The sequence below is a fragment of the Cherax quadricarinatus genome, chromosome 81, assembly GCF_038502225.1.
Source record: "Cherax quadricarinatus isolate ZL_2023a chromosome 81, ASM3850222v1, whole genome shotgun sequence".
Lineage (NCBI taxonomy): Eukaryota > Metazoa > Arthropoda > Malacostraca > Decapoda > Parastacidae > Cherax > Cherax quadricarinatus.
The window spans coordinates 17,162,249-17,178,817 of NC_091372.1; the positions used below are offsets into that span (position 1 = coordinate 17,162,249).

The 16,569-nt window shown below is 42.2% G+C and overlaps 1 protein-coding gene across 2 annotated transcripts in view; it reads right to left on the reverse strand.

The window, feature by feature from the left end:
- LOC128706306 (uncharacterized) overlaps nucleotides 1–16,569 on the reverse strand; it is a 160,609-nt gene that overhangs the window by 76,976 nt on the left and 67,064 nt on the right. For both annotated transcript variants that reach the window (XM_070102475.1, XM_070102477.1), the window contains exon 6: nucleotides 9,995–10,130. In XM_070102475.1, coding sequence (XP_069958576.1) covers nucleotides 9,995–10,130 — 136 coding nt within the window. The remainder of the gene's footprint in view (nucleotides 1–9,994; nucleotides 10,131–16,569) is intronic.

Genomic DNA, 16,569 nt, shown 5'->3' on the forward strand with positions numbered 1-16,569 from the left:
GTACAAGGTATACAAGTACATGTACAAGGTATACAAGTACATGTACAAGGTATACAAGTACATGTACAAGGTATACAAGTACATGTACAAGGTATACAAGTACATGTACAAGGTATACAAGTACATGTACAAGGTATACAAGTACATGTACAAGGTATACAAGTACATGTACAAGGTATACAAGTACATGTACAAGGTATACAAGTACATGTACAAGGTATACAAGTACATGTACAAGGTATACAAGTACATGTACAAGGTATACAAGTACATGTACAAGGTATACAAGTACATGTACAAGGTATACAAGTACATGTACAAGGTATACAAGTACATGTACAAGGTATACAAGTACATGTACAAGGTATACAAGTACATGTACAAGGTATACAAGTACATGTACAAGGTATACAAGTACATGTACAAGGTATACAAGTACATGTACAAGGTATACAAGTACATGTACAAGGTATACAAGTACATGTACAAGGTATACAAGTACATGTACAAGGTATACAAGTACATGTACAAGGTATACAAGTACATGTACAAGGTATACAAGTACATGTACAAGGTATACAAGTACATGTACAAGGTATACAAGTACATGTACAAGGTATACAAGTACATGTACAAGGTATACAGACCATAGCTGACATCAATGACATACTACTATATAGAACGCCGCTTGTTATGCACAGTATTTCGGGCAAATTAGGTCAGTTTTGTCCCAGGATGCCACCCACACCAATCCACTAACACCCAGGATGCCACCCACACCAGTCCACTAACACCCAGGATGCCACCCACACCAATCCACTAACACCCAGGATGCCACCCACACCAGTCCACTAACACCCAGGATGCCACCCACACCAGTCCACTAACACCCAGGATGCGACCCACACCAGTCCACTAACACCCAGGATGTGACCCACACCAGTCCACTAACACCCAGGATGCCACCCACACCAGTCCACTAACACCCAGGATGCCACCCACACCAGTCCACTAACACCCAGGATGCGACCCACACCAGTCCACTAACACCCAGGATGTGACCCACACCAGTCCACTAACACCCAGGATGCCACCCACACCAGTCCACTAACACCCAGGATGCCACCCACACCAGTCCACTAACACCCAGGATGCGACCCACACCAGTCCACTAACACCCAGGATGTGACCCACACCAGTCCACTAACACCCAGGATGCCACCCACACCAGTCCACTAACACCCAGGATGCGACCCACACCAGTCCACTAACACCCAGGATGCCACCCACACCAGTTCACTAACACCCAGGATGCCACCCACACCAGTCCACTAACACCCAGGATGCGACCCACACCAGTCCACTAACACCCAGGATGCCACCCACACCAGTCCACTAACACCCAGGATGCCACCCACACCAGTCCACTAACACCCAGGATGCCACCCACACCAGTCCACTAACACCCAGGATGCCACCCACACCAGTCCACTAACACCCAGGATGCGACCCACACCAGTCCACTAACACCCAGGATGCCACCCACACCAGTCCACTAACACCCAGGATGCCACCCACACCAGTCCACTAACACCCAGGATGCGACCCACACCAGTCCACTAACACCCAGGATGTGACCCACACCAGTCCACTAACACCCAGGATGCGACCCACACCAGTCCACTAACACCCAGGATGCGACCCACACCAGTCCACTAACACCCAGGATGCCACCCACACCAGTCCACTAACACCCAGGTACCCATTATACTGACGGGTGAACATGGACAACTAGCGTAAGGAAACACTTCCAATGTTTCCAACCCTTCGCCGGAAATCGAACCTGGACCCTCACCGTGTGAAGTGAGAGGTCTTGCCACCAGACCACGGGGACACTTCTGTTATGTTGAATCACTATCCTCGAGTCGTTCCACTAACAGTTTACATTCACTATATCTTTCCACTATGTATCGGTTTTCTAGTCATTTCATTATATGTGGAGACTTGAACCTCAGTTTGAACACTGAAATACTTGTCAACACCAGGACAAGTACAGTGTCCCACACTGCAACACTTCAGTATTTTTTTGTTTCTGGTAATTAACACTGGTATTTTACCCCATATACATATCACAATGTATATGTATAATGTTACGTCACTCACACAGCAGCTTGGCCAACGGTAATTTTTCCCTGGTCACTACTAGGTTCATTTTTTCACTGCTTATACCTGTTTGTAGCCATGTATAAACGTAAGTAACCATTCTTACAGAATTCATTACCTTTGTAACTTGTGAGTTCATTACCTTTGTACCTAGTTCAGCTATCAAAACTTTGGGGGCCCAGTCCCTGGACCCATTATGTACCTCTGTAATCTGTAAATACCTTTGTAACTTGTCATGATTGTGACCAGACCTACCTGGAGTTCATTACCTTTGTAAATTGTGAGTTCATTACCTTTGTAAATTGTGAGTTCATTACCTTTGTAAATTGTGAGTTCATTACCTTTGTAAATTGTGAGTTCATTACCTTTGTAAATTGTGAGTTCATTACCTTTGTAAATTGTGAGTTCATTACCTTTGTAAATTGTGAGTTCATTACCTTTGTAAATTGTGAGTTCATTACCTTTGTAAATTGTGAGTTCATTACCTTTGTAAATTGTGAGTTCATTACCTTTGTAAATTGTGAGTTCATTACCTTTGTAAATTGTGAGTTCATTACCTTTGTAAATTGTGAGTTCATTACCTTTGTAACTTGCTCAGCTATCAAAACTTTGGAGTCTAGTCCCTGGACCAATTATGTACCTCTGTAATCTTTTGACTACCGCCCACAGGATGGGTATGTGGTGACTACAGCCCACAGGATGGGTATGTGGTGACTACCACCCACAGGATGGGTATGTGGTGACTACCACCCACAGGATGGGTATGTGGTGACTACCGCCCACAGGATGGGTATGTGGTGATTACCGCCCACAGGATGGGTATGTGGTGACTACCGCCCACAGGATGGGTATGGGGTGACTACCACCCACAGGATGGGTATGGGGTGCATAATAAACATATTAAACTAACTCATACCTGAGCTTAAAACTATGTATGAATACCCTATGATTACCAGTACATAAGCATTTTATAAGATGTATCTGGGGCTTAAGCATTTTAGTGGATGTCTCAGGACTTATAGGGTATAAGATTAAATTTTTTTTTTCGACTTCCATTTCGAGCAGAGGGTACCTAATGCTGCCGAATTTCATGGATGAGAAAATCAAGAGTGCTAACCCTCTCCTGCAACCCGGGTGCATATTTTATATTGAACAGAAATAGGAAATAGCATGATCGGTGAGCTAGGAATGGGGCAGGTAAGGAATTATCTCCGAGAACAGTACTGCCTCCCTGGGTGGCTAAAACAGCGACCCATTCTCCATTGTTTTTAGCATTTAAGACAATGCAAATACTCTTGGCAATAAAACTTTTTGAGACTTGTCTTTTATTTGTTAATTATTGTCGTTTACTTATACGTAAATATATGTATATTAGCTTAACCAAACATACCCTAATCTGATCAAAATTAATTTAACCTATCGAGAATTCCAAATATAAGTCACTAAGTCACTCTGTCTGACTTTTTTGGGTTATCCCAGGTTCTCTACACATATGCTGCTACCTGGAGTTTATCTGGAGAGAGTTCCGGGGGTCAACGCCCCCGCGGCCCGGTCTGTGACCAGGCCTCCTTAGGTCAGTGTCCCAGGATGCGACCCACACCAGTCGACTAACACACAGGTACCCATTTTACTGATGGGGAACATAGACAACAGGTGGAAAGAAACTCGTCCAATGTTTCTACTCTGGCTGGGAATCGAACCCAGGCCCTCACCGTGTGAAGCCAGAGCGTTAACCACCAGGCCACCAGAGCTATGTATGATAATTCTATGTAACTGTATTGTGTATACCTGAATAAATTTACTTACTTACTTAGTTACTTACTTACTTACTTACTTACTTACTTAACGATGAGAAATTATCTGTAGATAATTCGGATGAACCTGAAATCCTTAATAAAAAAACTGATCGACAGAGGATCTATTATGAAAGAAACTGTCCTTAACTACCAGCATTCTGAGATGTGTTCTGTGGTCCTGCAGGTACACAAATAACCCGCACATAAAAGAGAGAAGCTTAGGTCCTGCAGGTACACAAATAACCCGCACATAAAAGAGAGAAGCTTAGGTCCTGCAGGTACACAAATAACCCGCACATAAAAGAGAGAAGCTTACGACGACGTTTCGGTCCGACTTGGACCATTGACAAAGTCACACTAACAGAGGTGGAGCAGGACGGCTATATATAGGCAGGAAGAGGTGGAGGTGGTAGTAGTAGTAGTAGTAGTAGTAGTAGTAGTAGTAGTAGTAGTAGTAGTAGTAGTAGTAGTAGTAGTAGTACAAGAATTGTATATAATACCGACAGGATGAAATGACACATGCACAACACCCGGGCATCCCCACCGTAGACGTTTCGCCATCCAGCCAGCCACTGGATGGCGAAACGTCCACAACAAAGACAACCAGACGCCGCACATGTGTCTTAATTTCATCAGTAGTTGTAGTAGTAGTAGAAGAAGAAGAGGTAGTAGTAGTGGTCGTGGTAGAAGTGGGAAATAAGGAAGGCGAGCCAGTCAAATACAAAGGAAGGGGAGCACTGCAAGAGAGCTGGAAACCCACAGAGGGAGAGCAAGCGCACAGAGGTGCGTGAAAGGGGAAGTGGTGAAATAAAATAAATGAAGAAGGAACAGAAACACGAGACAGGAGAGAGAAAGACAACCCAGAGGAGAAAAGGAGAGTGGAAAGGGGAAGAGGAAGAAGAAGAAGAAGAAGAAGAAGAAGAAGAAGAAGAAGAAGAAGAAGAAGAAGAAGAAATGAGGATTCAGGTTAAGTCACGGGTGTTCTGAAGTTTGGAGCATTTTACAATGTAGTGGGAGAGGAAGGCATCTACAGAGACGAAGCCAGGGCTAAGGTTCATACAAGGAAAGTTGTGTATTAGAGAGGATTCAACTAAACGGCGACTGTTCGAGTTGGAAGTAGGGAAGACAGTTTTAGCAGAAGACCAGTCAATAGGATGGCTATGATCTCTGACGTGACAGAAAAGAGCATTGTTAGTGTCGGCAAGCCTAACACTATTTTTGTGCTCCCTAAGTCTGTCAGAAAGAGATCGACCAGTTTCTCCGAAGTATTGAAGAGGACAGGAGGAGCAAGAAATAGAGTAGACACCAGGAACATCTGTAGAGGGAGGAGAGGTATGAACGAGATTAGTGCGAAGAGTGTTAGTCTGGCGGAAGGTAAGCTTGATGTCTAAGGGACGGAGAGAATTGTTGAGATTAGAAAGACCGGAAATGTAGGGAAGGCAGAGGATAGAAGAGTTCCCATGAGTAGAGAGTTTGGGAGAGAAGAAATTGCGTTTAGCACGTGAGAGGGCAGAGTCTATGAAATGGGAAGGGTAGCCAAGACGGGAGAACGAATTATGAAGAGTGGAAATTTCTGCTGGAAGGAACTGAGGATCACAGATGCGGAGGGCACGGAGAAAGAGGGAGATAAGAACACTTTTCTTGACAGGGGAAGCATGATAGGAAAAGTAGTGAATGTACATGCCACTGTGCATAGGTTTTCGGTAAACGGAAAAGGAAAAACCTGTATCTGAGCGGTGGACATGGACATCAAGGAAAGGAAGCAAGGAATTAGATTCCCATTCAGCTTTAAACTTAATGGAAGGGGCAAGATTGTTAAGAGCTTCAAGAAAAGGTTGGAAGAGACTGGAGTCATGAGGCCACAGAGCAAAGATGTCATCCACATAGCGGAGCCTCATGACTCCAGTCTCTTCCAACCTTTTCTTGAAGCTCTTAACAATCTTGCCCCTTCCATTAAGTTTAAAGCTGAATGGGAATCTAATTCCTTACTTCCTTTCCTTGATGTCATGTCCACCTCTCAGATACAGGTTTTGCCTTCTCCGTTTACCGTAAACCTATGAACAGTAGCATGTACATTCACTACTTTTCCTATCATGCTTCCCCTGTCAAGAAAAGTGTTCTTATCTCCCTCTTTCTCCGTGCCCTCCACATCTGTGATCCTCAGTTCCTTCCAGCAGAAATTTCCACTCTTCATAATTCGTTTTCCCATCTTAGCTACCCTTCCCATTTCATAGACTCTGCCCTCTCACGTGCTAAACGTAGTTTCTTCTCTCCCAAACTCTCTACTCCTGGGAACTCCTCTGTCCTCTGCCTTCCCTACATTTCCGGTTCTTTCAAGTGTATAGGACGAAGGTGAAGGAAAAAGTAGGACCTCTGAAATCTGGGAATGGACAGCTGACGGATAATGAACTGGAAATGTGTTCCTTATTTAATGACTATTTTTTGTCAGTTTTTACACAGGAAGATGTAAATGAGATTCCAGTAATTAACAATTATTTAGTTCCTGATGAATTTAAGTTAACTAATATTACTGTCACGAGGGACAAGGTTATTAAACAGATAGACAAACTGAAACAAAATAAGTCCCCGGGACCCGATGAGTTGTTTTCAAGGGTACTTAAGGAATGCAAGATGGAGCTTAGTCAGCCATTAACGAGTGTATTCAATGCGTCCATCCTTACCAGTGTTGTGCCAGAGATGTGGAAGATGGCTAATGTGGTTCCTATATTCAAATCAGGGGATAAGTCCACTCCTTCAAATTACCGTCCAATAAGCCTGACATCTATAGTGGGCAAGTTATTAGAATCAATTATAGCTGACATTATCAGAAGTCACCTTGAAGAGCATAACTTGATAAATGAATCTCAGCATGGATTCACGAGAGGTCGTTCCTGCCTGACAAACTTACTGACGTTCTTCAATAGAACATTTGAGGCAGTTGACAGTGATAAGGAATATGATATTGTTTATTTGGATTTTAGTAAAGCCTTCGACAGAGTACCTCACAAGAGACTCTTAAGAAAAGTGGCAGCTCATGGTATAGGAGGTAAAGTTCTAGCATGGATTGAGGCATGGCTTACCAATAGAAAGCAGAGAGTTACCATTAATGGAGTGAAATCTGAATGGGGATTAGTCACTAGTGGCGTTCCACAAGGATCAGTTTTAGGCCCTCTCTTGTTCATAATTTACATTAATGACCTTGATGAAGGGATTACTAGTGACATGAGTAAGTTTGCTGATGATACAAAGATAGGCCGTATAATTCACTCTGAGGAGGATATCAATGAACTCCAGGACGATTTGAACAAATTAATGTCTTGGTCTGAGAAATGGCAGATGAAGTTTAATGTGGATAAGTGTAAGGTACTTGCCCTTGGTAATGAAAATAACCCTCGAAGCTATAATCTAGGTGAAGTAGAGCTTGGTCATACAGAATGTGAAAAAGACTTGGGAGTCATGGTAAGCAGAAATCTAAAGCCAAGACAGCAGTGCCTCAGTGTGCGCAACAAGGCCAACAGATTACTTGGATTTATCTCAAGAAGTATAAGTAACAGAAGTCCAAAAGTTATTTTACAGCTCTATACATCACTAGTGAGGCCTCATTTAGATTATGCTGCTCAGTTTTGGTCCCCTTACTACAGGATGGACATAGACTCATTAGAGAACATACAGAGAAGAATGACTAAAATGATTTACTGTGTAAGGAACCTCCCGTATGAAGATAGACTTAAAGCCTTAAATCTCCACTCTCTGGAGAGGCGTAGAATGAGGGGAGATATCATTGAAGTGTATAAGTGGATGACGGGCATAAACAAGGGAGACATTAATAAAGTACTGAGGGTGTCGAACCAGGTAAGAACCAGGAATAATGGATTTAAGTTGGATAAATTTAGATTTAGAAAGGACATAGGTAAGTACTGGTTTTCTAACAGAGTTGTAGATGCGTGGAACAGTCTTCCCAGTGGGGTGATAGAGGCTAGGACCTTGGGTAGCTTTAAGAAGAGACTGGACAAATATATGAGCGGGAGGGGCTGGGTTTGATTGGTGTTGGGGGGTGCGGGAGTTGTTTCTTGAGTAGCTTTAGGTAGATGTCGTTTTGATAAGGACCTGCCTCGTATGGGCCAGTAGGCCTTCTGCAGTGTTCCTACATTCTTATGTTCTTATGTTCTTTCTAATCTCAACAATTCTCTCCGTCCCTTAGACATCAAGCTTACCTTCCGCCAGACTAACACTCTTCGCACTAATCTCGTTCATACCTCTCCTCCCTCTACAGATGTTCGTGGTGTCTACTCTATTTCTTGCTCCTCCTGTCCTCTTCAATACTTCGGAGAAACTGGTCGATCTCTTTCTGACACACTTAGGGAGCACAAAAATAGTGTTAGGCTTGCCGACACTAACAATGCTCTTTTCTGTCACGTCAGAGATCATAGCCATCCTATTGACTGGTCTTCTGCTAAATCTGTCTTCCCTACTTCCAACTCGAACAGTCGCCGTTTAGTTGAATCCTCTCTAATACATAACTTTCCTTGTATGAACCTTAGCCCTGGCTTCGTCTCTGTAGATGCCTTCCTCTCCCACTACATTGTAAAATGCTCCAAACTTCAGAACACCCGTGACTTAACCTGAATCCTCATTTCTTCTTCTTCTTCTTCTTCTTCTTTTTCCTCTTCCCCTTTCCACTCTCCTTTTCTCCTCTGGGTTGTCTTTCTCTCTCCTGTCTCGTGTTTCTGTTCCTTCTTCATTTATTTCACCACTTCCCCTTTCACGCACCTCTGTGCGCTTGCTCTCCCTCTGTGGGCATCTAGCTCTCTTGCAGTGCTCCCCTTCCTTTGTATTTGACTGGCTCGCCTTCCTTATTTCCCACTTCTACCACTACCACTACTACTACCTCTTCTTCTTCTACTACTACTACAACTACTGATGAAATTAAGACACATGTGCGGCGTCTGGTTGTCTTTGTTGTGGACGTTTCGCCATCCAGTGGCTGGCTGGATGGCGAAACGTCTACGGTGGGGATGCCCGGGTGTTGTGCATGTGTCATTTCATCCTGTCGGTATTATATACAATTCTTGTACTACTACTACTACTACTACTTCTACCTCCACCTCTTCCTGCCTATATATAGCCGTCCTGCTCCACCTCTGTTAGTGTGACTTTGTCAATGGTCCAAGTCGGACCGAAACGTCGTCGTAAACTTCTCTCTTTTATGTGCGGGTTATTTGTGTATCGTTCCAGTCACGGTATTGTGTCTTTTTGTTATTTATGTCCAGCAGGTACCTGAAGTCAGTACCTGATCAACCAGGCTGTGGTTCGTATGTCAGTTTGCGTGCGGTCAGGCCTCATGGTTGATCAGACCCTGATCCACCATGAGGCCTGGTCTCAGACAGAGCTGCGGGGGGCGTTGACCCCCCGAAACCCTCTCCAGGTAAACTCCAGGTCCAGCACTACAACTATGGTGAAGCGTCATAATTACTGCATAAGATTTTTGTTCCCAAATTTCAACTCATAATCTGACAGAATTTAGTTATATTTAAACGAATATTTTAAGAGATTCATCACACTATTATAAAGAAAAAACTGATCAACTTCTCTCCACTTTAAGTGTCTTTCAAACCATACCACGGGTGGGGTTAGAACCCACGATCAGAGAGTCATAAAACTCCAGACCGACGCCTTAGCCACTGGACCAGTGGCTGAGGCGTCGGTCTGGAGTTTCATGTCCCTCTGATCGCGGGTTCTAACCCCACCCGTGGTATGGTTTGTTTGCAATCGTGACATCACGATTTCGTGAGTCGAGTTAAGTGCCTTTCCCAGGTGTTTTGAGTACCAAGCGTCGACTGCTCTCTCTAAATTTTTGACTGGTTAATGTTTATGAGTACCTCCAGTGACACCTACCGCATTTGTTTACCAATTTTTAATACAGAACCAAAATTTTCCAACTGGAAAATCAAATTTACCCTTTGGCTGGAAAAACAAGGTAAATACAAGAAAAATTTAAAATGCAATTTAAGATAGAGTCCTGACACAGGACTCACCCTCATTGTGTACTCTGAGTATCATCCAAGCAAACTCTAGCATGATGTATCCTCGTGCTTGTGCAACTGCCACCAGCTGGTGGAGACCATTCATCAGCTGCTGTGGTGACTGATGCAGCTGACAAACATCACTAATCTGTCAGCATACAAAAAATGTTTTTAAGGATGCATACTGATACAGCTGACGTTCAACATTGCTCCCTGGAATCATCAAAGATTCTCCCTAAAATATTACGAATGAGAATGTTTCTTGAACACTGATTAAAAAAACACGTTTGATACATCTGGGAATTGTTCTTAGAGTGACTTAATAAATCTCAGAGGCATAAGAATGGATACTGAAGCCAGAAGAGAGGGAGAAGAAATTGAAAATGTCTTCACTTGGAGACATACATGGCTACTGGACTAATTTCATTGTCTTCCCATTTGGAATACCTGTCTTCGCGAGCATTACAGATACGAACACACTCACAAACGAGTGGTTTACAAACACACATGACTGTGGAGGTATGATCAAGCTCATGGTGCAGGTAGAGTGACCCAGTAGAGGCCAGTGAAGAGGCAGGGCCAGGAGCTATGACTCGACCCCTGCAACCACAACTAGGTGAATAGGTGCTCGAGTTAAGGGTGACATGTCCACTGGTACTAGGTACACGATGTCTGAAGCATTGATGGCCGAGTGGACTAAGTCGTCTCGGAATTTTGTTGGGTTTCCTGGGAGGAATTCTAAAATATCTGGGGTTCGGTTCCCGACCAGCTGCAGTACTCATTCATGGATGTATTAATACGTGTTCCACTCGAAAAAAACTAGTATTCCAAATGGGAGGATAATGAAATTAGTCCTGTAGCTTCCAAGGTCATGTATGTGTCATGCTCGTGAGGTTTCTATATTCCTTTTGGCCCAAAAATGAAAATGTATGTATGACACAATGAAAAAAACTCATCAATCTGCAAAATAACTTTTTGGAAAAGTATAATTTTTGAGTTCGGCTTATTTGGCAAAATTGGAGGTTTTGTGTGCGAGAGGCTTTTACTTCCAGCAGGCATGCGTGAGTATGTTAGAAGTGAGTGGAGACAAACTGTTTTTATGACTTGATATGCTGTTGGAATGTGAGTAATGTAACATTTATGAAAGGATTCAGGGAAACTAATTAGCAGATTTTTTTTTTTTACAGTAAATCAGTGGAAATCAGTGTGACCATAACATTAAATATATATATATATATATATATATATATATATATATATATATATATATATATATATATATATATATATATATATATATATATATATATATATATATATATATATATTTGCAATAATATCACAGTAAACAGGTGATTTCAGAATATGCAAAACAACCACTCTGAAAGAATAGAGAAATTCCAAGCGCTTTCGTGACTACTCACATTATCAAGGAACTATGAAAGTAAAGCATTCAAGGAAGCTATATAAGGGGTCTGGCCAACACCTCACTATCAGATCCCACAACGGTTAAACACCTGACGCGCGCCGACCCAACTTGGATAGGTCCTTTGCACAACTCACCCACAAACTGTTCTACCCAAGAAAATTTAAAAATTATTATTTGTCCAGTGTATTATTAAATTCTTCCCAAATTCTATTAATTATAAATGGATCTAATTTATATAAACCAAAGGAAATATTCATATTATTGTCAAAACTGCTTTTATGAAACAAGATTCAATTATATTCCTGTCGACCATGGACTTGCTTGATACTACTTTCTCAACTTTTTGAAAATCAATTGGATGGTTAAAATCTCTTACATGAATAAATAGAGCATTGGACAAATAATAATTTTTAAATTTTCTTGGGTAGAATAGTTTGTGGGTGAGTTGTGCAAAGGACCTGTCCAGTTGGGCCGGCGCGCGTCAGGTGTTTAACCGTTGTGGGATCTGATAGTGAGGTGCTGGCCGGACCCCTTATATAGCTTCCTTGGATGCTTCACTTTCATAGTTCCTTGATAATGTGAGTAGTCACGAAAGCGCTTGGAATTTCTCTATTCTTTCAGAGTGGTTGTTTTGCATATTCTGAAATCACCTGTTTACTGTGATCTTATTGCATATATATATATATATATATATATATATATATATATATATATATATATATATATATATATATATATATATATATATATATATATATACACATATATATCATCCATTTGAAGCAATATTAAATAAATTTAAACATATCTACACTATACACAGCAGAATTTTGCTATAAAATTATGCCCGTTTAATTAAGGTTTCTAAATTAGTTCTGGTCCAAAAATAAAAACATTCTTTATCACTGTCAACGAAAAAGTATTGTGAATCTGTAGAGTAATTTTGGGTAAAAGTCAAATTGTCAAGGGAGTTCTGCCAGTTTGACAAGGCTGGCTTATTAGGCATGACATACACACACACACACACACACACACACACACACACACACACACACACACACACACACACACACACACACACACACACACACACACACGCACACACACACACACACACACACACACACACACACACACTAACACACACACACACACAAATACACCCACAAACAGCACACACGTGCACTACAAAACCCAACTCATTAAAAAAAACTGGGGTCTCAGAGGGAAAGTCGAAGGCTCAGGGGATCAAAGAAAGATGGTCCTGGTAAGGAAGAATGGATGGAAGAGCAATGTAAAAGAATGAAACAAAAGTGGGAGAGCAATCTAAGTGAGCTTTCTGTGAAAATGGAGAAGAGGATGGAGGCAGAGAAGAAGAAATGGGAGTCACAAGCTGAAGCCACAGAAGCCAGGATACAGACTCTAGAATATGAGATAAATATGCTAAAGTGAGTCACAGGGCTATTGCTCAAAGGAGACATGGCACCTGAAGCAGGTACACCTCTATTAAATGATTAGTCCAATGGAAAATAAGGAGACAAAACTTACACTAAGGCCCTATCAATCCACTAAGCAAGGCCAAGGAACATAGCAGAAGAGCTGTTAGGAGCAGAGATAGCAATGAAGGGGGAGAAAGTAGAGAAAGTGACAGGTTCCATGCAGAGGCATTACTATGCCACCACGAGTTACAGGAAAAAATAAGAGAGATAATGGCTTTGCACAAACGGGACCCAGGACACAGAGGGAAAAGCAGTGGGAGGAGGAGAGGGAGAAGTCAGTAGTTATTCATGGGCTTCAGGAGAGCAAAGGACTCACAATGTAAGACAGAAGAAAGAAAAACAGGAGATTGAAAACATTATCAAAGAAATAGGTGAGGAGGACATGACTGAGATAGTAAATTTTCAAGACAGAAATGGTGCAGAACAAGATCCTGCAAGAGAAACCATGGCTGAAGGAATCATCAACATACAAAATTGTGTTCCTAGACCACGACAGATCAAGAACAGAACAACAGTAGCTGAGGGAGAAGACACAGAAGCAAGAGGGGCTAGGAAGAGATACAAAGACAGAGTCAGCAGAGGACAACCCAAGCTGGGCAGAGCAACAAGCAAAAGCACACAAAGAACCACACTCAGAACCCCACAGCCAAACATGCCATCTCAACACAAACCACAATATACATTTACAGCCTCTATCGCACACTATGCTGTAGAATCCCACAGAACACTACCAGGTCTCCAACCCCCACAGACCCCCAGAACAGTGTTGGAGAGGAAACTGAAGGGGGCAGTAGGGCAAAATCTGTAACTCTGTTGTTTACTGTCCGATTTTCTCCAGTTTTGGTACACAAGACAAAGTCGTTTCACTCTTTCTTGAAAATATTTATCAAAAATATACCTCAAACAACAACTGAGAAATGACTGATTTACTGAAAATGCCCTTGTGGCCAAACTTTCTCTTATATGGGACTACGCAAGGTTGTTTGGACACTTGGGGCCGAGAGAACAATGCTTATACTAATATTCGTTGAGCCCTTTTCTCTAAATAAACGTATCTTTATTTCACAAAAAAATAAAGTTTGTTAGTTCCTGGAATATTGCAAAAAAATCTGCCCTTTACTCCCACATAACTCCCAAAGTATTTGGAATATTTCCAAAATTTGCTCACCGAAAAACGGAGAAATCATTATTCTACAACTTTTGTGAGTATTATATTCCATTTAATTCAGTAATAAAGCGGGAAGTTTGGACATTAGGTGAATAAGTTACTTCCGAGATATCGGCCGGGAGCGCCGGCCAGCCCCCGTCTCAAAAAAAAAAAAAAAATTTCGCGAAAATCGCGTTTGTTTGGGTGTATTTCTTAGTAAACTGATGTTCTAGTGCAGTTAGCCTCTTCAAAACACCGTTTTCTCTTACTCAGAGACGGCATGGAGAGGAGTAACACTTTTTATATCGAAATATTCCCGATAATCTCTGGCCATATTATGGCCTATTTTATTCAGTCTAGAGTATATAACATGTTTGTATGTTATTTAGAGTGTTTATTATATCATATTAGATCAATTCTGATAGACAAATAAGCCGTAGAGTTGATATATAAGCTGATATAAGCGTAATAATGGGCGATTCCTGGCTGGCACCTCAGGCGCGGGAACACTGCCGACCGTTCCCATCTGGTTCCCAGCTGTCGCTCAGTCTACGGATAAGTCCCGCCTACTGTTTTGTGATGCCAAATAGTCAGTTATTATATTAGAAAGAATAATGCAAGAAAAGGCGATAAAAAACAAGAAAATAACTCCAAAAAATATATAGGCCGTGAGCAGACTCGGTACCAACATCGCCGTCACCTTACCTGATATAAATGACTATAATTTCTTGTAGAAACGTCGTAGAACATTCATTCTGGTACCATTGTGTTGCCAAAGAGTTGAGCTATTTTTCAGTATATATAACTCAATATCCATATTTTTTCGATTTTTCGGTGAGCGCGCGCGGAAATTTCCCCTACTGCCCCCTGAAGGTATAGTAGACCAACACTGATGGAATAATGAATAAGTGAGAGGAGTGGCACGAAAGAATCAAAGAGGCATCACCGGACATCATAACTCTCACAGAATCCAAGCTCACAGGAATGATGAAAGATGCCATCTTTCCAATGGTATATCAGATCCTGAGGAAAGACAGAGGGAACTGAGGGGGTGGAAGAGTGGCACTGCTCATCAAACACCAATGGGATTTTGATGAGCTGGAGAGAGGAGACAGAGGAGAAGCAAGAGACTACATAATAGGAACACGTCAGTCTGGAGGTTCCAAGGTGGTAATTGCAGTGATGTATATCCCACCACAGAAGAGGAGGAGGCCAAGGCAAGAGCATTATGAGTGTAACAGAGCAATGGTTGACACAATGGCTGAAGTGGTCAGAAGGGCTCATGTGAGCAGGGCAAAGCTGCTGATTGTGGGTGACTTCAATCACAAAGAAATTGACTGGGAGGATCTGGAGCCATGTGGCGGCCCAGAAACGTATGGTGGTGGTACTGGAAAACCTCATGTACCAACACATAAGGGACACTATCAGAGAAAGACTAGAGGACGAACCAGCAAGACTGGACCTAATATTCACCTTGAGCAGTGCAGATATTGAGGACATCACATATGAAAGACCCCTCAGGGCCAGTGACCACATGGTTCTGAGCTTCAAACACATAGACTTACAAGTGGAGAGGGAAGCAGTAAGGACAGGAGGGGACTACACACGCATGGAGAATTTCCTGAAGCTGAGGAGAAGTTTGTATACAAGGGTAACAGAAATAATGAGGCCAGGATGAGCCCTTAGTTCACCCAAAGGTGTAGAGAAGCCAATACCAAGTGTGCTAAAGAATGGAAGAAATATAGCAGGCAAAGGAGAGCAGTCATAGAAATTAATATGCTTAGGTAAGAAGGGAGGCCCAACGATAATACAAAAAATGACATAGCAGCAAAAGCCAAATCTGACCCGAAGCTGTTGTACAGCCACATCAGGAGGAAAACAACAGTTAAGGACCTGGTAATCAGGCTGAGGAAGGAAAGAAGGGAGATCACAAGAAACGACCGAGAAGTATGTGAGGAACTCAACATGAGATTCAAGGAAGTCTTCACAGAAGAGACAGAAGAGACTCCAGAAAGCTGGAGAGCTGGGGTACACCATCAAGTGTTGGACTCAATAAATACAACCGAGGAAGAAGTGAAGAGGCTACTAAGCAAGCTAGATACTTCAAAGGCGATGGGGCAGGATATGTCTCAATCAGGTCCTGAGAGAGGGAGCAGAGATGCTATGTGTACCACTAACAACAATCAACACATCTATCGAAAAAGGGTGACTACCTGAGGTATGGAAGACAGCAAATGTAGTCCCAATTTAAAAAAAAAGGAGACAGATACGAAGCTCTAAGCTACAGACCAGTGTCACTGACATGTATAGAATGCAAAGTCATGGAGAAGATTATCAGGAAAAGTGTGGTGGAGCACCTAGAAATGAATGAGCTTATCAACAACAACCAGTAAGGCTTCAGGGATTGGAAATCCTGTGTCACAAACCTACTGGAGTTCTATGACATGGTGACAGGAGTATGACAAGAGAGAAAGGAGTGGGTAGATTGCATTTTCTTGGATTGTAAGAAGGC